General features: G+C 29.9%; 3 protein-coding genes across 4 annotated transcripts in view; all 3 read left to right on the top strand.

Moving 5' to 3' along the window:
- The window catches only part of LOC118195492 (uncharacterized), a 376,248-nt gene that overhangs the window by 76,207 nt on the left and 273,131 nt on the right, over positions 1-26,910 (top strand). For both annotated transcript variants that reach the window (XM_085806599.1, XM_085806598.1), the window contains exon 7: positions 1,228-1,303. In XM_085806599.1, the coding sequence (XP_085662725.1) occupies positions 1,228-1,303 (76 nt within the window). The remainder of the gene's footprint in view (positions 1-1,227; positions 1,304-26,910) is intronic.
- LOC118195485 (innexin inx2-like) lies at positions 4,497-8,318 on the top strand. The gene has a single exon (XM_035366811.2). It carries the CDS (start codon positions 5,391-5,393, stop codon positions 6,507-6,509), a length of 1,119 nt encoding a protein of 372 aa, XP_035222702.1. The 5' UTR covers positions 4,497-5,390; the 3' UTR covers positions 6,510-8,318.
- On the top strand, positions 22,425-24,037 carry LOC118195487 (innexin inx2-like). The gene has a single exon (XM_035366812.2). The coding sequence runs from the start codon at positions 22,757-22,759 to the stop codon at positions 23,870-23,872; it is 1,116 nt and encodes a 371-aa protein (XP_035222703.1). The 5' UTR covers positions 22,425-22,756; the 3' UTR covers positions 23,873-24,037.

Genomic DNA, 26,910 nt, shown 5'->3' with positions numbered 1-26,910 from the left:
TATATTTTCATTAGCATGTAATTACTTTCAACTTTTGTACTTTATTTTAACTCTCATAAAACCAGTGAGTTTTAGATTTACTCAAGAACTCAATATTTACGCATCTTTTTCTAATTTCTGCAGCGATTTGCTTTATTATCGCTCTAAGTTCTGTTTGGCTAGTCAATTATGGCAAAGTACATTATAACCAACTTTCTACCTTAAGGAAGAGGTAACTTCCCTAAGCCCTTCCCTATTCCTTAGGCAGGTGGCACCCGAGTGTCTTGTCAAAATTTAATAAATCTAAATCAGAAACCAGTCTTTCTTTTCATAAGTGCCTTTGTTGCAACCGCATCTTCAACCTGGCATACTTGGCATTAAATATTTGGGAAATATATTTGTATTCTATTTTGTGCTTGGATGCCCTAGAAAAGGCCAGGCTTAATATTTGGCTAAATGACATTATAAATACATACCGTACTCTACCAAAATATAGAAAAATTTTTAAAAACAGCTTTCTAAAAATTTACCATTGCATCAAAGGTATACATATATGAATAGTTTACATATACATATCTTTGATTTATATATGTATATCTTTATGTATGCATACCTTAAATATGAGAGAAAAATATTATTCAAGTCTCTTAATAAAACAATACGTTTTATATATGAATTGATTTTAGAATGTATTCAATTATGTTTCACTTTTATTTATTATGTATTACGTTATTAATAAAATAGTTAGATACAAATAATTTAAAAATCAGCATTTCTATTTTTATGGAATCTAATAATTTATTTAAATGACTTTCGAAATCCGGTTTGGGCTTTTCATCATTTAGCTCATTTGACATATTTCAGAAAAAGCGTATCATTGATTCATGAAATTCGTAACGAGAGATATAAGCGCAAATTTAATTTCCAGATGTATATTAATAATTAACTAAAATATTAGTTTATTAAAATATTATTATACTATTAAAATATTAATACACATATTAATATTTTAATAGAAATAACGAATAAAAATCTGTATTAAAAAGTTCCGCTGTAAGGGTTGTACGCTTCTGTGTGTGATTCCTTCGGTTTGTTTATTTCTTGGGCATTTCTGATGATGGCTTGAAAAATTTTTGAAATTTTAAAATATTTGGTTTTTATAACTTTTCAACTGGAATTCAAAGCTACATGAAACCACTTTAATGTATATTTTTCATTCTAAAAAATATTTATTTCTCTTTTGCATAGGAACGTACCAAGGCAGTGTTTCCGACTGTGACGCTTTCAACAACAATGGAACTAAATTTCCTGTTGTCCGGAATTTGTGAGTACTAAGCATGCAATTTTAAATATTTGCGATTATTATTATTATTTTAACTAATTGTTGGATGAGATTCGGTGAAACTTTACTAGGGTTTGCATTTTCGCTTAAAAATGAGTTATTTAAATACTTTACGTTCCGTAAAATGATATTGTTTGTATTAGCTAAAGATGCGAATTGAGCATGCACTATGCATTCTTACGATGCAAATTACGGTACGATTAAAATGCTATATTTTGTTTAAAGTAATAATATACAGTTCACTTAAATATTCTGATAAGGATGCATTACTCAAATAAAATGAGTTTCCAAAGCGTAATATCAGAATCATATCAGTCAGATGTTTTTTCTACCAAATACTCCTCTTTAAATCACTTTCTAAAATTTTGATACCTAGCGATCCTTGATAATCTAATTAGAAAAGAAACGCACTTATATAGAATTTAAAATTAGACAAAAATATAATTTTTGATTGGTTTGGATAGGTTATTTAAATATGGCAAATAACACGAGAGCTACCTCCTAAAGGCAGAGATGCCTTCGAAGAGAACTTCCTGGGGAAAACTGGCTTGTATTAATATAAAACACGGGAGGAAATACAAAAACCAGCTGTGATGCCCGGCCGGTTCGTTCGGCATTAAAACTCTGAGCATTCGGGTGTCTTAACCACTCGGTCACCGGTGAGGTGGTTTTTGAACATTTTGAGGGCAATCCTTTTATCCACTCTGCCGAGATAGAATTAAAACTGAAACAGGTTCTTCTTTTACAGTAGCATCGTAGTTGTGTTTTTTCTTACTTTTAAAATCACTGATAGTAATTAAATATATTACACTAAAGCACGCAAACTGAAACATCACTTTTAAAAAGAAGTAAAATTTCAATATTGTTTAAAAGTATGTTTTCATAGCCTGCAAAAATATTTCGCAATAATTAAATATAATGGTGTATTTTTTGAAGCGATAGTAAAAACTAACTATGCATTTATACTTTAAGAAAGGGAATTTCAAATAATGAAAATCATTTTTACAATTAATGTTGATTATGCATTATTATTAATCTGACATCTTTAGCTATGAAATTTTTGCATTTTGGAAAAAATTCATTTATCATATTTATCTGAATGATACTGTCTCCTTAACGTTTAAAATATGACTGGATAAGGTATACTACTGTTGTGGATAAGATATACTACTACTACTATTGTGTAGTGACAAATCATATTAGTTATCATAAATGCTGTGTTATACTTCTTTAAATTCCTCAGTTTTTTTAAAATTATATTGCTACATTTTTAAAGCAAATAAATGAATCTGAATTCATAATGATGTCATTTAAAATACTTTATTAAAGACAGATATGAATCTGATATTGATATAATTGATATTTCCTTTTACAAAATGCAACTCTTTTTTTCATACGTGATTGTTGTACAAACTCCATGACAAATATCCAGAGTAAAATGGTTTATCTTATGCTAATTTTACTGAAAAACATCTGTTACTCACGAGATCAAGGGGGATGATCATTTTTTAGATGTTGACTTATTCTTTAAATATTATTTTCTTGATGAGAAATCTTTCAAAAAAGTACTCAAAGGTAAGTTCTTCGGTAAAAATTTTCGTTTTCAAAGCAAGATTCCTGAAGAAATATTTTCACAGCATTAATGAAATCAAGAAATGGAATAAAGGACTCCGCATTAACCTGAAATTAAAATTAAATTAAACAAGAAACATATGAATGAGATTTAATTTAAAAGATTCGCTATTATCTCTTAATAAATTGATGTAATAGTAAAGAACTTTATTCATTAAATACTTTTTTAAAAATCCAGTGCAATTCTTAGTTTTATGATTTAGACTGAAACACCATAAAAGTTCTACTTATTACTCTTATAAATTTCCTTCGCAAGTTTTCCCCCAACATTTCATATTAAGAGAAAAAAAAATCACAGGCTTTTTTTTTGGGGGGGGGGGTTACTTAATTGCATTTTGCCTGCATGTATTTCTCTATTTGCTTCGTAATGATAAATAAGATAGATTATATTTTTATCACAGATATTTAATTATATTTTGCAGTAAATGCATAAAAGAATTGCATTATTTACACTTGATTTGATTATAAATTTATTAGTTTGTCAAGGAAATTGTTCCGTTTGCTCATGAAAAATCCAGAGAAATTAAAAGTTGGTGTCTCAGTGGGAAACCTGCGACATTTTATCACAGTATGATAAACCCCCTCAGATGACAAGATCATTTTATTAGTCATAGTTTTAATTTCATTTGGAAGTTCTGGAGCCTGCAGATTGAGATAATTTTATGATTTATAATTATCAAATTTAATTAAAGAAAATAAATTACAGTAATATATTATATCAAAGAAAATAAGGTCACGAATAAAATAATGCTAAATCATTGATTTCAGAAAAATGTTTCGTGATTTAAATATACACTATTTAAAATGCGAATTTTTAATATAGTTTTTCTGTAGTAATAATTATAATCTAAACTAAGCTTTATTTTTCACCAGATAAATGGTAGAACCATTGTTTGTATTTGAATACTATCAAATATATTTTTTGAATGTTTTCTTTGTTCACCAAACATAATCTTTTTTTTTTTTTTTTTTCTTTAATAGTCGTTTGTGCAGATATTGAGACCAATTCTGCATTACTCATTTTCTATTTACTTTCATTTTGCAGTGAATAAGGATGTTGAACTTTTATTTAAAATCGCTTCAATCTCCCGAAAAATCAGTATGTGAATAATCCATTAGGATTTTAGGCAGTAGAATTTTCAGCATAAATTTCTTCTCGAAATTAGAAAGTTAAATCTTTTGATGCTACATATTTCTCCCCATTCTTTCCATAACACCTGATCTCCGATTATTACCGTACTGTTCCGTAACATTTCCTTCGGCACATGTTCCAGCTGGACGCCTGCAAATGACACGAAAGATCGTGGCATGGGTTTGCGCGCATCTTTCGGCCAGAGCATGCGTGACCAAAAGCGTGTAGTGTGTCCGGCTTTGTGTACGTACTACGTAATACGAGGGCCGAACATTTCCACTACCACGCAAACCATGACCTTGTATCGCAGCCCGACAATACCTACATAGAATGAGGCCGCGTTGATTGGCTTCTTTGAACAAAGAATGAAACCCGTTCTTTTTATACTTAGGTGGGACGGAAAAGAGTCGGAGAAGTATATAATGACAGTTCAGGTGGGCGGACGGCTCTTTTTTTTCCTCGCCTCCACGAAGGGAGGTTTTGGGATAACTACGTCTGTGAAAGTGATCTAATCCTTGGGAATCTCATTTTCGGAATAAATTGCCTAACGTTTTAATCTCAGCGGGAGATTTTGACGATTCCTTAACTATCCCCACCAACTGGGACTGCTCAGCGTAACATATGACTTCTGTCAGAGATCCAACGGTGGAACATTGACCGGATTTGTGAGTGAAGAAGTGGATGGTGTTACGTACAGCTAAGAGATCTAAATGATACTTTTTGAATATGCGCGAACGTCGCTGAAATTCTTAATCAAGTGTGATCCCTGGTATTAATATAGAATAACTTCAGATGTTACGCATTGATGAGTGTCGTTTTTCTCATTATACCTTAAAAAATTAAAGTGGGAATGAATTGTCTGGTCAGTATGATATAATCTTTTCATTTTACGAAGAAAGGAAAGAAAGAAAAGGAAGGAATATTAGTTGGCATTCTTTGATTGCATCCTCTGAACTGGTTTTGTGAAAATGAAGATTAAAATGTGTTATCATGAAGGCTCAACTGTGCTACCAGCGTTAGTGTTCATTCTCAACATATATAAATGTCAAGTTGGTGTTTAAAGTTTTAGCGACTTGATTGTCCGATTTATGCACCAGAAAATAAGTTGATAAATTTACTGGTTGCTTAGTGACTTGTAAGTGCTCAACAGAAGTGTATATTGCTGCAAACATAAGCAACGGATTTTCTTATCTACACGAAATTACAGAATAAATGTTTCCTATAAGCTAAGTTTGGGAGACAAAATAGCCTTCCTTTTCGTTAAATTATAATAACAAGGTAAGTGTTTTAATCGACATCTTTACAATGGATAAACTTTTCCTTTCTGGAACGTTCAAAAACTTCATTAAACCTCGTATATTTGTGATTGATGGCACCACATTTCGCCTTCACTACAGGCTAACAGCACTGTTGCTTTCCGTATGCAGTCTGCTTGTCTCAGCTACTCAGTTTTATGGGGATCCAATTCAATGTATACAAACAGATGATGTTCCGAAAAAGGTTTTGGATACATACTGTTGGGTTGAAGGCACGTTTACATTACCTAAAGCTCTGGGAAAAGAAGTTGGAGTTGAGGTTGTCTATCCCGGTGTGGACCAACGCGATCCTGGAGACGAAGTAGTTTTTCATGCGTATTATCAATGGGTTTGCTTCGTTTTGCTATTCCAGGCTGCACTATTTTATGTTCCGCGACTCGTTTGGAGGAGTTGGGAAGGTGGACGTCTCAAGCACTTGTTGCAGAAGTTGAATTCACCTATTATAGCCCACTGTGAAAAGAAAAAGTGCTGCGATCAACTAGTTACTTATTTTCGATGTAACATGCGTCAACATTCTTCTTATTCCTACAAGTACTTAATTTGTGAACTGATGAATTTAGTGAATGTTACAGGGCAAATATATTTTGTTGACTATTTTCTTGGAGGAGAATTCACCACGTACGGATTGAATGTACTTCATTTTGCAACTGGTGCGCAAGAAGAAAGGATGGATCCCATGGTTAGGGTATTCCCTCGATTAACTAAGTGTACTTTTCATCGATATGGGCCATCAGGTGATGTTATGAAGTACGACGCCTTGTGTCTACTTCCTCTTAATATCGTCAATGAGAAAATTTACATACTACTATGGTTCTGGTTCATTATTCTGGCTGTAGCCACTGCAGTATCTATACTTTACAAAGTTGCACTTCTGTGTTCTCGCGAAGTCCGATATCTAGCACTCCATTCTTTTGCTAGACTTTCTCCTCGAGATCACTTGCGGACAATCATAAAAAAGACAACTTATGGAGACTGGTTCGTTCTATTCCTACTCGCCAAGAATATGGAAGTCATCAATTTCAAAGATTTTATTGCCGATCTCTTTAAAGATTTCAAAAGCCCTTTAGCCAACAATGACAACAATGACATTTCAACTACTTCAAATTAGGCCACGAATAATTTTTAATCGATTCTTTTCTTTTTTTATAAATTAAAAGTAAAACTTTTGTTCTGTGATAAGGAGTTAGAGACAAAATTCAAGCATTTTTTAAATTTTATCTCCATGAGTAGTGATATTAAGTTTTTCTGCGTTAAATTTCAACTTGATCATAATAACTTATACCTTGCAAGGCTACATCACTTGTCTGAGGCAGGTAATATAAATCTTCAAAAGAACTTCCTTCAATGTTTTAACTATGGGCTTTAGTTTCCTAAAACAAATTTTATGTATATAATAATTTTACTGCGTTTGGTTTTTCCAAAGAAGGTATATTTATATAATAAGTATTGATTATATTTCAAGGTAATATTTTCATGTATATTAATGACAAAATTCGCGTATTCTGTAATTGTCTAAGCTGAGGAATATTTATGGTTGCTTAAGAATATATTTCAAAGTAATATTCATGATCATAAAAGACTCACAATATAATATACAGAATGTAAAATAAAATAGCTGAAATTATTATTATTTTTATAATGCTTTTCATATAACTAGTTTTAGTAATTTATCATGGAAATGTGTCTCGTTTTCCAACTAGGATTATTTTTTAAACAACAGTCTCTGTGTAATTTTAACAGTCTCTGTGTTATTATTTATTATTTGTTTATTTGTTATTGAGTATGAATTGTATGTTATATCACACGAAGAAATTATTAAAAAAAAATTCTGTTATATAGCTGGCTCTTCTGCTGTCAATGGTGAATTTGACTTTTTCTTTTTTCTTTCTTTTTTTCTTCGACATTTTCCGTAGACAATTTCGTTTTATGTTAAATGTTTGGAATAATAAGATTTCTTCGTTCCACAGTAAAAAAACCGAACTTTCTTTTAGGACAGTTAATCCGTAACTCGGCAAACCCTCAGTTCGGTTAATTTATTCTGGATAATCGGAAGTAGATAGTCCTATAATTTATGAAATTAGCTTCGAAAGCATGCTGTAAATTTTTATGACGCGTACTTCATTGAAATAATAATAATAATAATCATTCACCCTTATTTTGATAATTTTATAAGACGATCTTGAGTGAAAAAAATCACCTTGAAATTTTTTATGATATAAAAAGTTTAAGATTTTAATTCTGAGTAAGCTATTGTATCATTATGGTCTAGAAAGGATAAGAAATATACTGCATAATTATCTGTATATAGGCTTTCCTTTTTCCTCTCCATATTTATATCTAAATAAAGAATATGAACTCTTAGAGTATGAATTATCTTTATTCCATTTACTGTCATTTACTTGCTCCGCAAATGCAAGCTTATTTAGCCATTAAATACAAAATAACTCAAATCTTGTGATTTTCTTTTCAACATCCGTAGAAGAAATAACGTTTGAAGAAAAAGAGTACCATAAAATATCTTGTATAAAACCATTTAATCTGATAAATGAAGATAATTATATTTAATTGTACAGTAAAGAAGGTATTATTAAAATGAATATAAAATGAAAATGATAAATCGCTATTAAAATAATCTGGAGAATGTAGCTTAGGCTATATATGTAAGTCACAAATCCTTTCTCTTCTTTTTCAGTTCCTCCCCTCACCCCAGAAAGTGATATATCTAGTTAATACAGTTAGCTACAATAATAGTTAATAATTGAAATAAGCTATTTTTGCTTAAACTAAGTTTGTCAGTCAAATTTCTCTAACTTTTTTCTACCGATTATTGTTAACGTCTTACAAAAATTTTTGTAAAACAGATCGCTTTCTGGTATTTTAATCTATCACTGAAACTGTAATTGAGGCTGAAATAAAAAAGTTACTCTTTAGTGCGTTTTATTGTAGAAGATGATATTATATTTTCAATATCTGTAATATTTCTAGCTACTTGATGTATTATATTGGAGAATATTTTTTTATTAATTTTAATTCATAAAATTATGGAACCGAAGAAACACTTCATGTATATTAAATGTAATTTTTTTTTTCAAACCATCAAAATGCTGGTATTTTACGAAGGTAATTAGTGGGAACTCAAACTTATAGAATTTATCTGAGTATTTTGGGATGCATTTTATATTACATTTAGCGTGCAAATTTGAAATTTCATTGGATATTTTTTTGTGTGTATTTATTTAATTTGCGCATAATTTTGGTTATTATTAATTATTTTGCTAAAGATTTGAAACAAAAATTACTTTAATTGGAACATGCAATATACAGTTACATATTTAAATGTTTCCTGTTTATCTGCTCTATTATTTTACAATACGAAATTCATAAAGTGCATGTTTTGGAAAATCTGCGAAGGTGAATCCGAACTATAAAAAGCTGATAAATGATAGTATTATTAACGATTTCAGTGGCATGGATAAGCGGTATCGTCTTTAAGCTTAAATTTTCCAGATTCTACTTGTGATCGACACAAATTTTTACTGACTTAAGTATGAGTTTTTATGTGTCTGAAGGATATGAGTTTTAGAAAGCTTCAGGAGTGGCAAAAAATATTCAATATTCCAATAATAACAAAAATTCTAACAATTCTAATATTTTAAAATCCTGTTTTACTGAGAAACAAAGAAGAGTGTATTTATAACAAAAATATACAAGTATGAATGTTATACTCTTAAAGACATAACTCGTTATGCATAAGCTATAAGACATTACTTGATTTTTTTTTTTTTTTTTTTTTTTGTGTGTGTGTGTGAACAACACTTGTTTGAAACCTTTGTACTCGGAAAACTGCCCTTCTGCGTATTTGCTTGCTTTTGATGTAGCTTAGGCTATATATGTATAGTTTTTCCTACATTTTTCTTTTCAAGGGCAAAACTTAATGTTGTTTAAATGTTACCATTACATATTTACGCATTTCTTTTTTCTTTTCTTGAGAAGATACTTGGTTGAAATATTCCAGTATTGCATGAAAATTTATTTCTTTTACTTGTTGAACGCTTGCAATCAAAATATCTTCATTTTTTAAATGGCGTAAGAATAGTTATGGTTGTCATAATATGCAATATAAAGTAAAATATATGCAGAATGGTTTTCATTAGTAATTGTAAATTTATCTATTTTTTAAATTTTCGATATTCGCTAAAATTTTTAATTAAAATCGATTTACCGGTAATTTTTAGTATACTTTTGTCAAACAAACTATTTAAAACTTAAAAGTAAATAATATTGATGTATATATATATATATATAAGGTAAAAAATATTTAAAGCATTATTCTAATTTTAATTTTCATTCATACCTTAGCTTTCCTCTTTAATTTAGTTGTTTCCCTATTCTGTCTTAAAAATAGTATTGCTTATAAGAAATCTCTCTAAACTGCGTTTATTTCAAAATCAATCCATGTCATACGATTCTTACATAAAGCTAGTAAATCAAGTATTTACATAAATATTTTGGCGAATAAGATTTCACTTGGAGCATAAACATTTTTGACAGCCAATAAGAAAACTGAGAACCCCAATTCAAATCACTTCTGACTCAAGCTTTCATCTTGAGCACAAGATACTCTTGCTTTTACCTTGCATACCACCGCTCATCTCTCTGATGTGTAATTTATATTAAGATTAAGCTTTTCAAGAATAAGAAAAAAATACGTTAAGTCGGCCATATTTGCAAATATTTGAATCTTCTCTTTTTTTATTCAAAATTTGTCAGTCAATATAAAAAATGAATGAAAATAAATTTTACTCTGATTAGGAAATATAAAATGATGTATCATATACATAAAATTATAATTCAATATAATTTGTCACATGCTTGTAAACTATATATATATAGACATGCACAGATCTTTGCTGCGAAAGCATTGAGAAAATTCTTCACTTATACGTATAATAATTTTTTTTTTTTTTTTTTTTTAATTTATAAACTTTCTTTAAAAAAAGGTTTACAAAAAGCACAATGTGTCAAACTATAGTATGCTAAATAAAATTTATTATTGTTGTTATTATTTATTATTTTGCAGAATAGCCAACTGCTGAGAAAGATGTCTTAGTTACAATGTTTAACAAGTCCGTAATTTTTGTCATTCCATTTTTTTTAAAAATCAGAATGAGAAAGACACTTTCCAAGAAATTTGCATTTTTGCAAGCAATTTCTTCATTACTATTCATCATGAATAATTGATGGTGTTATTTCGAAAAACTGCATGCTGCGTTTGTTACTAATGAGGAACTGAAGAACTAATTCATGAAATTATGCTTTTAACATTAAACATGTGTAAAAGAATCGATATGCTTGTTACATTCGCTTTGCCATGATTAAAGTTAAAATAAAAAACGCTCAATTTCACGGATTGAGAGCCGGTTTCAGTTTTCTTATTGGTGCAAGTGGAAGATGTGCTTAACGAATCATTATATCCGTTTTCTAAATGAAGTGTTTGATAAGGATGACTTCGTACGGATCACTGTGGTAACGCTAATTCTGAAGTTTATTGATTGTAAGCGCTTTTTTATGTAAATTCTTTTTTTTATAGGAAATTCTCGGGATTTGAGGGGATAACAGCGGAAAATCCATGGTTAATTAAAAATCTCTATTAATTAATTTATTCATTCAAAATCACGATTAATTAAGTTATAAGAACACATGAAAGAAGAATAAAAAACATTATAATTAGCACGAAAATATTATCAGTAATTTAGCTGTAATTTGAAAAAGTTTAATCTGAGGAATAATTTCATTTTGTTAGATAAATTTAATCGGTATTCGAAACGAAAGTACGCATTGTCATCGGTAGAACAATCAGTCTTCAAAATGAAGGAATTGAGTTGTTATTGCATTAAAGAACAATATTTACAAGAAAACTTCAAAAACGTCATTCAGCTCACACTGGAGTAAACAAAAATGAAAAAGAATATACTGTAAATAAGATAAGAAAAATTCATAAAAGTGAACCAAATGTTCAGATTCAAAACTCGCGTACCATACCTCTATTTCAGGTGCAATTATCCAATGTTGAGGGCGCTGTAAAAATATATGATACTTATAACTTGTTATGCTTTGATGTTAAAGTAGAACCTTACAAAGGCGGTATTGCTGAATGTCAAAACTGTCAACATTTCTACCATTCTTCGGAGTAGTGTAAACTTTCTCCAATGTGTGTTAAATGTTCAGACTTCTGACTGTGAAGCAAATTTTGTTGAAAAACCGACTTGTATCTACTGTGGCAGCCAGCTTTCGTTTTTGTCCTAAAGCCCCAAGTAATACGAAGAAGTACGCAAATATTAAGAAACGGAATGTCAGCACGCATTCAGAAATGCGAGGTGGAAGTTTACCTCCCCCCCAGAACACAAAGTGATACTATCGGTCAAAATAATCTTTCTGTGTCACATAATAATGATAGGAAACACGAACAAATATCAATACTCAGTTTCCACCACTTCCCAGAGCAGCCAAACCCACCACTAGAAGTCAGAGTAAACGTTCTACAAATAACATCTCTACTTTTGAGGACTTCTTGCAGGTTATTCGTGAAATAAACAAAATCTTAAGTGAACTTTCTATCTTTGGTATAATTAAAATAATCACGAATCGAATAGATGAAGTTCATGCTGCACCCACTATCATAAACGAAATTTTGTCTTTTTTAACATACACGAAGAGACTTTTAGTGGAAATTTATCTACTATAAATGGAAACTAGGCTCTTTTTGCACCTTCGACTCCTTTTCTGCATTAATTTTTCGATATGTTTATATTTTAAAATTTATGCTGGAACTTTGAATACTTTCAGATGTCAGTTTATGATATGTTTATTTTTTATATGTTAAATTTTTATTATGTGCCCTATTCTATCGTAACTGCCTGTTCTTGCATTTTTCTCATTTTTATCATCTGCCACCAGTTCGATATTTATGATTACTGTTAGATAATTTTGATTACTCTCTGGACTTGTGAATTTTTATGAATTTTTTCCCTTTATTTATCAGACTTTTCCTATATATTTCCAAACTTTAAATTTTTATTTCTGTTTATATATTTGAAAATAAACATTTTTCTATGAAAATAACGTCACTGCACGAGGTACTCCAATGATGCACCATTCTACTCAGATAGAAAAGAAAAAAACATCGTTACAAATGGAGAAAGTAAGGTATAAATGGCACTAAAGAATATTTACAACAGAACTTGAATAATGTCATTTAATTCAAATTCGAGTAAAATTCAAAAAGAACACAATGTAAATAATAGAAAAATAAACATCATTAGAAATGAAGAAGTTAAGTTACAAATGGCATTAAAGAACAAGTAGTATTTACTACAGAACTTGAACAATATGACTGAATTCAAACTCACAAAGAAAATCAGTTAGAAATTTTTATTATTAACAGAGGATTTAACAATGTTTATATATTTTCTCGATTAGGCAAATTTAACTTACCTACTGTTATAGATAGAAATATTTTCCATATACTATGACATCTCCCACTGTCATTGCTGATATCCCAAACAATTTTCTTTTTCTTTAAAAATAAGAGATTTATTTATTGTCGAACGATCAAAAATTACATTCTCAAATGGTCAACATAAAAAAAAAAAAAAAAAAAAAAAAAAAAAAAGATCTGTGAGAAAATACAGTTCCCACAGATCGATTTATTTTGATATTGATGATTTATGATTGTAATTTTTCCATCTTTCCACAATAAGCAAATCTAATCTTTTTTTCAGGACATATCTTGGTTTATCCACAATCTCGTTAATCCATTAAATCAGAAGATGATTGTATTTGCATTTGAACTCGGAATCATATTTGCCATACAAGTCTGTGCGAAAAAAAATATGAGACAGAAGTCTCGATTCAAAAAGACGCACTTAATTTTGACGAAAATGGCTAATGCTCCTTTATTGCTTGGGATTACATTAGAGATATTTATTGCCATGTGAAAGCCTTGAAAGAAATGTTTAAATGCATTATTTATAACTGTATCATTATGTCATGCACTTTTTCAATTTGCATAAAACTTAAATCCAAGTTCTTAAGTCCTGTTTCTCTGCAGTAATATTCCTTGAATGTCCTAGACAATTTCTCATGCAAGAACAAGCGAAACAATGGAGGTTAATTATCTCACTTCGTACCGTTAATTGGAGTGATAGATTTTGACCAAGCGACCTTGCCCTTTTGAAACTGAAGAAAGAAAAGGGAGAGAGAAAAAGAAATTTAAAAAAAATCACAGCTAAAAAGTACATGATCACAGGATGCGGCTAGTTTAATGAGGGGATGCCAGAAAAGGTGACCTTTCACGATGTTTTCTCTCATTGGCTGAAGCGACATATAGGAGCAATCATTTTTAAAAGATTTAATCTATGCCTGTATTTTTTATAGAACGAATTATAACATCTGTATTATAATTTATGTACTGATATATTTAAAAAGAATCGTTTGCAGGTCATCACATAATTTTTTAGTAATGAAAATAGATTATGCATATACAGTAATTTATTATTATTATCAGCAGTAACATTTCCTCGATCTGATATTAAATAATAAGCTGGCGATAATACAAGTTCTGATTTAGAAATAGAGGAAAACTGGAGTATAATTACATATAGAGGCTCCTCATTTTCTAATTCTTTTCAATGTAATGTCCATGTAATTTTCATTTCAATGTAATGTCATGGATTGGAATTATGCATAAAACATTTTGCGAAATAACCTAAGAATTTATTATAGTTCATTTAGTGCTACATTTAAACAAAAAATACATTTCACTTTTCTACATGTTCCTCTCTATGGTTTTAGTTTATTACGTATTGAATAAAATGTAAATTTATATAAACAGTAATTTAAAACATTTTTTTTTTTCCCTAGAAAAAGGAAACCTAAAAGCTCTCACCCATTTTATTGTGTATCAATTAAAATACGTAAGATGTATACATTAAAATACATCACGTATAATTAACCAAAATTAAATTAAGACATAAATTCAAAATAATGGAATTAAATCGTTTATCAATAAGAAAGTCATAAAAACTAAAATAAAATTTTTTATTATTAAAATCTATTTAAAATTTTGTTCTTACTAGCACTTTTTGAGTTTCTAAAAATTAAATTAAAAAATTTATTGAAAAATTTACTTCTTTTAAATATTTTAGAAGGTCAACATATTTTAGAAGGATTTGAAGAGCATCCTAAAAGTGGTTGTTTGGGTCGCATGGCCCCGCTTGATGTTGTATAAAGCAGGCCCCTGAAAATACGTATGTAAAAGAACGATTTTTAGAAAGATGGAATTCTCGCAATCGATTTTTATAAAGGTGGAATTCATATTTTAATCTGTTTCGAATTGGAAATCAATTCAAACAAAGCTATTATGCAAAGCCTGCAGCTAGTTATGGTTACAGAAGCTTGTTTCGTGCAAATTTAATTTTATTATTTTTGGTAGAAATCCAGTTTTTTTTTTCAAATATTTGGGAATGGAACGTCATAATCAATGTCAATGGATTTATGAAATTTTTATATCAGTTAAATCCATTATCAAATAAAATAAAAATAAAAATAAATAAAAAAATTCTGAAAGTTTTCAGATTTTATATTACGCCCAAAGGGGCGTTTTTTTAACGTTTTGCGTGTTACCTTTATTTATTAAATATTATGTTCTTCGCCTTTAAGCCATAAAATTCGATTCAACAGCTATATCACAAAATATTTAAAAGAGCATATCTTTAGAATTACCGATAGACAGTCTCGCACGCTGGAGATAAAAATGTTTGCCCCCCATACAGTGTTGCCATTGCTCGCTTTGAAATGGTTGAGTTTCTTAATCAAAAATTCATAAATGCTTTACAAAATATGAAATAGATAATAAAGCAAATTCCAAATTTTAAATTTGGATTTCCAGATGCTTATATTCGGGTAGAGGGGTACGTTATTCAAAATTTGATGGCTCTAGGTACCGTTGTTTTATCACAGTGCGAGAAACATACATACATTTATGCAGGTTCTTCGTTATTTAATTTCTTTATGCTCACAACAATTTAAAAAGTTATTCCCTGTTTATAGTGAATCAACGTAAAATGCCAAAACGAAATTAATAGCCCTTCTGGGCTAACGCTCTTTGGACTAAAAATAAAATGAAAACTCAAATCCTTTAGAAATGTGTTTATATTTTTAAACTGTTCATTCTGGTAATTAGCTGCTGACTTATTTATTTAGAGGAGAAATTAGAGATCTTAAGCTACTCTGTATGGCAGCATCTGGAAACTGGCATGGAAGGTAAATTTAACATTCTGTGCTTCGCATAGTCGTAACATTTGCTGAAGTATATAAATGGTAACTGCATAGTATCATAACGTAAAGTAACGTAAGACAATGGCCCGAAAATGTTAGGAAAGCTCTAAGGAGGTTTAAATTATTGAGAAGCTCATTCATTGTTTTTAAATCGCTTAGCTTGTTAAACAGTTATAATTTGACAGATGGCGTCGAATAGCATTGTTCTGGAAACTGGCTGTTTGTCAGACCATGTGGAAGGTAACACTAATCTGCATTTCATAATAATAATAATAATAATAATAATAATAATAATAAATGATGTTTTAAGTCTAATGGGTAAGTTTATGTATTTTTTCTGTGCTGATTTCAAAAATGGAATCCGAATTTCTGTATCACGCGTATTGACATTTTTTGCGTATTGACAGCTTTTATATTTTCACAAATACTTCTATTTTACCTCATATTAATGAATTTATTTTAGGGATACAAGTTATAAATAAATTTTACAACAGGAAAAATATATTTAATATGTTTTTTAAAGTATATAAATAAATTTATAAATATATTAATAGATTTAGTATATTACATAAAGCATATAATCGAATATAAAAAACATAAAACTATACTTCCACATATTGCTCTTATACAATACATGTTATAAAATTAGCTGAATGTGTTAAAGCTGAGCATTAGCTTTAAGGTATTAATTCTATTCAAGGCAAGAATTTACTTTTGGTTGATTATCGCCTGATTTTGCTTTCTTGACTAGGTATCAACATCCAGTAATAGTCTACCATCGTGTTTTTATTCCACTTTCCTTCGTACCGTATTTTCATGTCTTTTATATCCTGTTAAAATCGTTCACTTTGTTCTTCACTGACATTTCCTAGATTATCTGGAAAGTAATCTATGCGTGTGTGTGTAAAAAGTGTAATTTAATACTCAAGTTGCATCCAAGCAATCTTAATTTTTGTCTTCAACAATAATTTTGTAATCTGAATGTTTCCTGTTCCCTAATATTCAAAATATCGATCATCGTAATAATTCTTTTGTTCTCTCCACAGCATTGGAATTGCAAAAGGTATTGAATTTTCTTACTTTTACTCCAAAGGCACAAAGCTTCAACACAAGTTTGACACACTTTATGTGGATCCCACGGCTTGTCTCGCTCGTCTAATTTAAATCCAAAATACACTAAGTGTGCATTTTTAACAAAATCTGTAATATTTTGCCTTTGTTTTACTGGTGCATAATTTCCACAAGTATAACAGAATATACCGTCATCATTCATGCATTTACGAGAAGCCATACTTCATTAAATACTAATTAAAAGCACTACTTGAAAATAACTAATTGAGACTTGGCAAACGATTAATTTAAGGCCAAAAAAATTAAATTTAAAAGAGTCACGGGATTAAACCATTCTAAATAAAATGTTGCCATCTATTATAATGAAAATTAACCCCAAATGAATATTTTCCATATAAATCATTCAACAAAAAAAATTTTGCAATGTACCACGAAGACATTCTGAGAAGGCGGGAGAAATACCTTAGAAAAAAAGAAAATACTTTATATACTCCGCCTTTTAAAAGGCGACTGGGATTTTTGGGGATCTAATCGCCAAATCCTGGTGGTGAAGAATCATCATTCACTACCTTTTTTAGTTCGGGCGCTACTGTAGAGACATTAGCTTTGTTTTGAAGCAAAAGTCTTGAAAAATGAGCAATGCCCTCGCCGGGACTCGAACCACGGACCTCTCGAATACGCGTCGAGCGTGCTGACTACTACGCCTACGCCACGAAGGCATGCTAAGATGACTGCAGAAATACCTTATAACGTGGCAGGGAAAAATATTTATATTTCTGAAATCAGCATCAAAAATATTTCTTGAAACAAAATATAGAAATTTAAAAACAAATATAGAAACATCAAAAACCATTCTGACCAGTGAGACTTTTCATGCGAAGGTTGCACTTGCTAAGTTTTATGTATGATGAATGATAAAATAGCATAAACTAAATAAAAAGCCCAAAAAATTTGGAAAGCTTTCTCTAAAGATGTTTTAGCGTCAGCGAAATATGTCTGTCGTATATATTATATGACTTTTTTTCCCCTAAGACTTGTAAATCATTTAAGCTTAAAATGCATTAATGGTTTGATTCAGTTTATTATGGCACAGGACACTAGGGCTATCTGCCTAACGGAAGCGAGGAGGGCTTTCTAAGGGAAACTGGCTCGTATACACATGAGGAAACCATAAAAACGCCCATGCAGTCAGCCCTCGAATTTAGGTCGGAACTACCAATGATCAGCGATTTTACCACTCAGCCGTTGATGACCAAAAATGCATTAATGAGGCCTAATTTTGGAATATTGAAGATGATAATTTTTTTCTTTTAAGGCTTTTCTCTTTAAAAGAGTTTTATTCACAGATGTCTCTCTTTTGGGACCTGCATTCACGTAATTTTTTGCTAGCTAGTAAATGTGATTTCAATTTCTAATATTTAGAATTTTATTGAAATTCTCAAAAAAATCTGAAGTTTTAAATAGTAGTTAATCTCATCCCAAAGAGAGATATTATGTTTTGAAAAATCTATGCAGCTTTAAATTACAATGAATTCTGTGTTTAAAATTATATTTGAAGCTGACTGTTCATAGAAAGTCCTTTAGAACAGACATATATAATAAAGATAGGCAGAATTTTGTTCTTTTTTGAGTTTATATGACCCTTATTGCTACGGAATGTATTTGTTCTAATAATTATGATCTTTAATTTATATAATCAATACATTTTTTTATGCTATACTGCTGAGAACTGGCTGCCGAATGGATAACATTGGCAGTTTGGCTTGCGTTCAAATCTTGATGAACGGGTTGGTTGCATAAGTATTTTTGAGTCCCCCCCATATGTGTATTGAGAATTGGAATCAGTTTCACTTAGGAAGTCTTCTACGGAGATGTCATTACCCTTAGTCAGACAGACCAGGTACATTTGTCATAAAACTATCATGTTTTATAGTAAATGTACCTGGTAATGTTAGGACAATTTGCAAATGCTTTAGATTTGAGTACAGTATTTGAACTATTAGCATTTTGACCTTAAAATGGCTTTAGAGTAGTCTCAAAATTTTTGTGTCATTATAATAAGCTACCTTTTATTTATCACATACAGGAACTGTCAATTACTATTGCTCGAAGTAAAAAATTTCAGTGCGTTTAATTTCCAATTGGCCTCGTAGACAGCCATTTGTTAATCTATTGCCATTCAACGGGACATAATATCTTTAATTTACCTTTCAAATTTTAACTACAATTTTAACATGTAAGGTTTACTTTAGCTAACATGTTATTATGTTAATACTTTCCTGTATCTTCTATTCATTCCATCAGCCTTCACCAGAATGCAAATGGGATGCAGTTTAAATATCGAGAGAATTTTTAGTCTAGAAAGATAGGTATTGCAACTACCCAGAAAACTGTTTATTCCTTTAAAGGTCCACCTGTCGCCCATTTGTGTTTTATTGAACGATTTTAGGTCTTTAAGCGTGGGCTAGAAACCGCGGTAACTGCGGCTGGATTGGTTAGGGTTTGAAAATTATCTGCTGTGAAAATTATCTGTTAAATGCAAAGATTAGAATTCACTTAAATCACATGGAGATTAAACAAGTATAGTTTTAATGATTAATTATTTTTAACCTTATTCAATGATGGAAAACAACAAGTGTATATCTTAATAATTTAAATCTTGATTTTAGTTTAGTATTAAACTAAAGTAGTATTTTAGTTTAGTATTAAACTAAAGTAGTATTTTAGTTTAGTATTAAATAGTATTAAGGTATCTAATTGATATAATTAAAAATATATTAATATTATACAGACAACTGATAATTTAAAGAGGGTTTGTAGAATTATTATAATTAATAAAGGATTTTATTAAGTCCTATTTTACGCATTTTGATACAGATTCATCTGATTTTTTTTATTTATGTGACCTCATGTTCATGAATTAAGTAATATTAAGATACATAACAAAGCTAAAACCACAAACAATAAAAGTTCAGTTTGCTGAGAGGCGTTAAATAATGTATAGTGTCACAACACGCAATGGAGAAGTTTTTCGGCGAAACTACAAAACATGCCCCGTTAAATTACTAGCATAAAAACGGCATTTGAGAGCAATGCGAACAATACATGAAATGTTTTCGAAATCTGCGTGTTACGTCTACAAGGACAAAGACAGCGGTCTGCAGAACAGACGGCACAAATTCTGTTACCAAATTTGGAATATGTAAAATGACAACAGCTTCTTTCCAAGTGAGCTCCGAATGTATTTAAAATCATTTCTTTTCGACGAGAAATTTTTAAATGCATAAATTCTTTTTCATCTTTTTTCACTTTACTGATATTCTAGATTTTAACAACTCTTTCTTATATTTTTTTCTTTGGATATTTCAAGTACTTGTTTCTTTTTTTATTTATTTATTCAAGAAATGATTTACAAAGATAAAGTAGAATTTTTTTGTGTGGGGGAAAGAAATTATTCTTCAAGAATAAATTTATCAGGATTTAGCAATAAAATTTGCACCTTTAAAAAAGTGGATCCAGTAGTCGCAATATTTAAGTGCATAAGAAAATTAAAGAAGAAATTTAAGAATATGAATATGTTAAAAAAGGCACCCAAATATAAAGGCCTTAAAATGCAGAGGTAGTTTGAATACCATGTTTTTTACTTTTTTCATTTTTTATCAACTAAATCTTAAAGCAACTACAGATTTTGATCGATAAAAGTAGACAATACAAACAGTAATAACAGTATGGGAGATTAAAATATTTGGTAGATAGATATAATGGGTGCAAAAGAATAAAAATTCAGATCAATATTTCGTGAGATTCTGAAATTTACGTCTATTTATCAGCATTAAAAAATTAAAATAGACATCCTTGTTGATGCTAGAAGCTATGAAAATTGAAAAATAATCTCATAAAGGGGAAAAAACTATTTTTCTGAAGAGAACGCTCGTTTGTTTGAATACGACAAAGCATACAAAAACTCTGCATAAATAAAGGGACATCTTCGTAGAAGATTTTCTAAGAGAAATTGATTCGTATTTACATTACACGGGGAGAAAACCATAAAAATACTCATCCAATGAATCCAATGAACCGTTCTCAAGTAATCGATCGCAGGGCAGACTATAAGTGTTCTTCGAGTTTAATCAATGGGCCACAAGTCATAAGAGGGAAAAAACTATTTTTCTGAAGAGAACGTTCGTTCGTTTGAATACGACAAAGCAAGCGACAGTTTTAGGTGATAAATATAAATTTAAATCGGAATGACTATATTAAATTCTCATCCAAGTTTTCCTTGTCTTTTTTTTTGTTTCTTATGTTAAAACTTGATCAGAATTAGAATATGATAGCAGAGCATTTCGATAAATAATTTCTTCAGCTTTCAAGAGTGATGAAATATTTGTTTCTAATATCTCTATTTGTAATTCAAAATTTTCTTTCTTCAGATTTTTGCAATTTTAAATTCTGAAAAAAAGTGGGCACTTGGAACTTTCCCCCCTATAAACTGAAAGTAAAACAAATTACAATCTGAAAACTTCATATTGCCAATCTAACGGAAAGTCTGATTGCAATCTAACGGAAAGTCTGATTGCAATCTAACGGAACAATCTAACTAAAAAGAAGTTTTAATTAAAAACCTTTAAAAAACTTTTTAAAATGAAATATATGAAAAACTATATAAATATTTTGCTTAAATAAATATAAAATAACTAAATCTTTACTATTGATAAAAATTAAAACGCAATTCAAAAACAAATTCAAATTTAAAATCTTTGTTTATTTTGGCATTTTGGGAAGGGGAAGTATAAACCTGTATAAAAATAGAGTTTGATCAAAATTAAAAACAAATACAAAGAAAAGAATTTAAGTTTACACGTTGCTATACCATAAACATCAGATTTTATTTTGGCTGCAGACGGTAGCGTATGATAAGATTAGAATCTGAAGTTTCGTAGTTGATCAATTATAGTACATTGGAAATCTATATGCATGAATCTCAAAACAGAAAATACACACTGCTACAATATATTTTTAATAAATCTGAGCAAAATGATTTTTATAGACGAATAATTTATGCTATGTTAAATAAAAATGTTTATTGAAGATAAAGGAAAACTCTATAATTCATTCTACAGGCAACAGCAATTATTCAATTTATCGCGGACACGATTTTAGCATGAACTTGAAACAATATACATACGATTTTAGCATGAACTTGAAACAATATACATACGATTTTAGCATGAACTTGAAACAATATACATATACCTCGAAGAGGTTTCAAAAATCCAAGAAGAAATAGAAAATGGGAAAATAAATAATTGTTTCTTGAAAGAAGAGTCATGATAAAAATTTTATTTATTTATAAAAAAGGAATCACGGAAATATTTATAAAAAATTCAGCCCAAAAAACAAGAGAATAATCGTTTATGTTCCTGTTACCTTGAAGAAGTACAAAGATCTATTTCAGTGTAAATTATTGTGCGCCACACATTAAATGGAATGTCTCTAATGAGAATGTTTTCAAGCTTCATCACGCAGCTAACTTACCTTCCGATACCACTTCCCGCCAGTGGATGACATCAGACTATTCTTCCTCTCGCCCATCCCCCTCCCCTACTCGAACCCGAATCAACGGACAAATGCGTTCGCTGTCGTGAACATGAAAATGATTTAGCATCCACCAGAGGAGAAGGGAGTAGAAATAACAAAAAAAAAAAAAAAAAGGGAATACAAATTCTCCGCTTCATTCCTCTGTGCAGATTCATTGTTTTCAGTGTTGTGTCTTGCTTCTGATATGCGATCATGTCTGCAGCAGTTCTCTGGGAAAGTATTGTTTAAGAAACGACCTTGCCTTGGATGGGAAAATGCTTCCTCTTTGCTGAACTAGACAGTTTTTTTTAAAGGAGTGATAACTTATAGATCCTTTCGGTCTATTTCAAACCGGCACTTGCAGTCAAAATGTTCGATGTCTTCGGTTCTTTGAGAGGACTCATAAAACTCGATGGAATCTGTGTCGATAATAACATATTCAGACTCCATTACAAATTCACAGTTCTAGTTCTAGTAGCATTTAGCATCCTCGTCACCTGCCGCCAATATTTCGGAGATCCTATAGATTGCATCCAAAATGACGACGTGCCAGAAAATGTGTTGGAGACTTTTTGTTGGATACATACTACGTTTACTTTACCTGATGCATGGAATAAAAAAGTTGGTGTAGAAGTACCACATCCTGGAATTGACAGATTCACACCTGGAGAAACCAGGAAATATCATTCGTACTACCAATGGGTTTGTTTTGTGTTATTTCTACAAGCGATTTTTTTCTACATTCCAAGATACTTGTGGAAGACTTGGGAAGGAGGCACTATTAAGACGCTGGTTATGGGTCTCAACAGTCCTATCTTGAAACCAGATGAAAAAGAGTTAAATAAAAACCTTCTTCTTGGATATCTGAAAACTCATTTGCGTTATCATTCTACTTACGTAACATGCTTCACGTTCTGTGAAATTCTTAACTTTATTAATGTTATTGGTCAAATTTATCTTATTGACACATTCCTGGGTGGAGAATTCAGTCGATATGGGGTGGAAGTTCTGAAATTTACTGACATCGACCAAGAGTATAGGACTGATCCCATGGTAAAAGTATTTCCAAGGATGACCAAATGCACTTTCCATCGATACGGTCCTTCTGGAGACGTCCAGCGATACGATGCACTATGCATACTTCCGTTGAACATTTTGAACGAAAAGATTTATATCTTCCTTTGGTTTTGGTTTGTTATACTAGCTGTTCTATCGGCTTTGATTTTAGTTTACAGACTGATGGTTATTTTTTGGCCTGCTTCACGTTTTATAATGCTAAGATCAAGGTCTAGAATTGCAGATAAAAAGGACTTGCATATCATTATGTCAAGGGCAAATTTAGGAGACTGGTTTGTTCTTTATTTATTATGCAAAAATTTAGATCCCATGCATTTCAGGGACTTGGTTCACGATTTTGCAAGAGAGTTGAAAGACGGAGAAAGATTGCTGGGCAAGCGTTCATTAGATGACTATAAATCAATTTAGAATTAAAACAAGTACTTGTTATTGTGATATTGAATTGACAGCAATGAGGTGAAATTTCAAAAGATTCTAACCCATATTTTATAATATGCCTGAAACAGTCTTCTTTAAGATAAATGTAAAGTCTTCCATGACAAAATTAGATGGCATTAAAATTACTTGCCTATGCGCTATATATCTATCATCTTCATTATTATTATTATTAGCATATAGTTAGAATGTTAAATATAAATTTTTTCTGATATTGGGAATCATTTTTCAATGATTTCTCACTGTAAATCTGCTGTCTCGAGTTGCGAGATGTAAAGTTCAGATAGAATATGCCATGATTTATGATGTTTTATTCAGTTAACAGGATGACATTTTTGATTATATTTGTTCTTAAATCGTGGTGATTTTAATACTTATGTCATATAATTCAAGTTAACCTAGTTTTTGTATTTTCCACTATGTGTAACTCTGTTTTCTCTGACAAAGTAAGTAGAATTAGTTTATTAAAAGTTCCTTCAATAGATTTTTGATTGTGCTTAGAAGAAATGAATAAGGAGATTTATTAATTCAGATACAGAAATTCGTGAATTTAAATGCATGCATTTTTATAATAAATTTTTTCTTCAGAATTTATTTGTGCATAAAATTGTAAAAGAGTATTAAGCTTTTAATTATATGTTTATTTTAGCGCATTATAATTTAACAGTTTATTTATTTATAGTAATATGAAATTTGCATTTTTATTCGCTTGTAATTAAGGGGATAATGAACGGAAATTCTGAAGAGAATGATTTTAAATGACAAAATTTATAATAATTAAAGTAATAAATTTATTTTAAACGTATTTATTTTCTAATAAGTTATGTATTTGGTTAAAAATTATGCTTAAAAATTTGCAGTCTGCTGAGAGTTTTGAAATGTTGTTGAAAAAAATGTCTGAATTAATATTGTTTAAAGTTTATTCGAAAAAATAACTTTTTCGATTTTATGTTTAATTATCCTAATTATTTAAAAATCATGAAAATGTGAATTTTAATTTTATTAAATAACTTATACATTCTAAGGTTCGCGAACTACCTTGAATGTAACCAAAAAAAAGTATTAAAGAAAATATTCCCTTATGTTATGCATACAGATTAAGAATTAGGTTTGAAAGAAATATTTGCTTTTAAAACTTTAAAACATATAAAATTAAATGTTTATTTAAAATGACAAATTAGGATACATTTTTAAATGAATAGCTGGAAACTGTGATATAAAATATCTGTATATTATGTGATGATTTACATGAAGTAAAGATTTTTCAAATGATTAAAAAATAATTAATATTTTGGTATTGTATTAGCTTAAAAAATTCATATTTTTAATAAAAAGCATTTTTAAGTATGACTTCCTTACCTTTTTATTATTCATGAATCCAAATTAATTTGGAAAGAAACAAATTTTATCTTTATCATAGTACTATTGAACTTTGGCTAGAATAGAGTGCGAATCATGAACTTGTAAATGAAAGGTTGACACAACTCCAACTTACGGTGCTGGGTCGGCAAACGAGATGAGATTATGAGAAGATTAAAAGATGTAAAGAATTGATTTAGGGTTTATCCATCCCCATTAAAATGAATTATTTAATTAAGTAAATTACAGAAACTTCTGATAATATTTTTGCAATGAATACCCTGCTGATTGATATGCTGCTATTGTGAGTAAAAAATTGGAGTTAATTAATCAATTTTTTTTCTAATTTAGAATTCATCTTGTAGTAATTTAGTATTTTATTTATTTTTTTCATTTAGTATTCAGCTTCATTTGCTAACTGATATACACTCCAAATGGTATGAAACCGACTTACCTTATATTAATCAGATGAAATAATGGGAAGAAAAGCTAATGTATTTGTCCATTACTATTCATTTAGATAATGGTTATATAGACCGCATTACGCAAATAGCGGAGTAGCAGGTACGATACCTGCTTCTCCTGATATGGTAACATTACATGCTGTTGATGGTTTTATGTGTCTCGAAAGTGAATTTGATTGTAAATTGATTTATTTTCTTTTCCTGAATTCTTAAAAGCATCACACTACCTTATATTAAATATTGTACAGCTCTGCAGGTCTTAATGGTGAGTGGGGAGGGCTGAATTCTGATATGGATTACTTATCAGGATGTGGAGACTATGATGTAAATAAATTGTTAATTTATTGAATCTTAAATATATTTTCATACGTTCACAATCTCCTGATTACTTTAACATCTAAATTAATCATATTCTTCTTTTCAGAAATATGAAATTAGTCTATAATTTTTACATAATATCAAGGAAAAAGGTCTATGATAAACATATACACAACAGAGTTATTTGGGGTACAAGCAATGTATCCGTTTTCAGCAGCAGCTTTTCTTGAGCTGAACTGTATTTGAATTTTTTGAATAGCATAACATGTACTAAACTAATTTTAAATGTGTTGTTTAAGAAACTATCGCTATAAAGTTAAATGAGTTTATTAAAACCACATTAACAAGAGATACGGAAAAAAATCTGCATCAACGAATCTCGAAAAGTACTTAAGCCATAAAATAAAAAAAAAAAATTAAATTATTGTAATAGTGTCATATTACACTAAAATTAAATTCATGAAGCGCGGTTCTCATACAAAAATTGTATTAAGGCACTAACTGAGTTTCAACGAACAATAAATGTGATTATATAATTCTTTATTTTATACTTTAATGTAATATTTTTTGCATTCTTTATAGACCATAGAATGGAGAAAAATAATTTAAGGAAATCACAGTGTGTAAAAATAGAAAAGATATTTATTCTAATCAACGTAAAAATAAAGTAAGCGTGTCGCCAACTCTTCTCCCAACCCCGCACGGTCTTTCGATCTTCAGCGGCATATATGTGCATTACATTCATTAAATTTCCATTTCATTTAGAAATATTATCTTATCATCATTTAAAATTTGGGGAATGCTAACAAATGAAAAAATAATATTTTGGCTCAAAAATCCAGGATTTTTTACAATCACAAAATATCTAGA

This window comes from Stegodyphus dumicola, chromosome 12, assembly GCF_044657685.1.
Source record: "Stegodyphus dumicola isolate Sdum_Otavi_A_Nest chromosome 12, ASM4465768v1".
Lineage (NCBI taxonomy): Eukaryota > Metazoa > Arthropoda > Arachnida > Araneae > Eresidae > Stegodyphus > Stegodyphus dumicola.
Note: the sequence above shows the minus strand (reverse complement) of the source record. Positions and strands in the feature narration are given on the sequence as shown.

Coding starts and splice junctions, on each gene's coding strand:
- LOC118195487 (XM_035366812.2), top strand. CDS start 22,757: ATGTTCGATGTCTTCGGTTCTTTGAGAGGACTCATAAAACTCGATGGA.
- LOC118195485 (XM_035366811.2), top strand. CDS start 5,391: ATGGATAAACTTTTCCTTTCTGGAACGTTCAAAAACTTCATTAAACCT.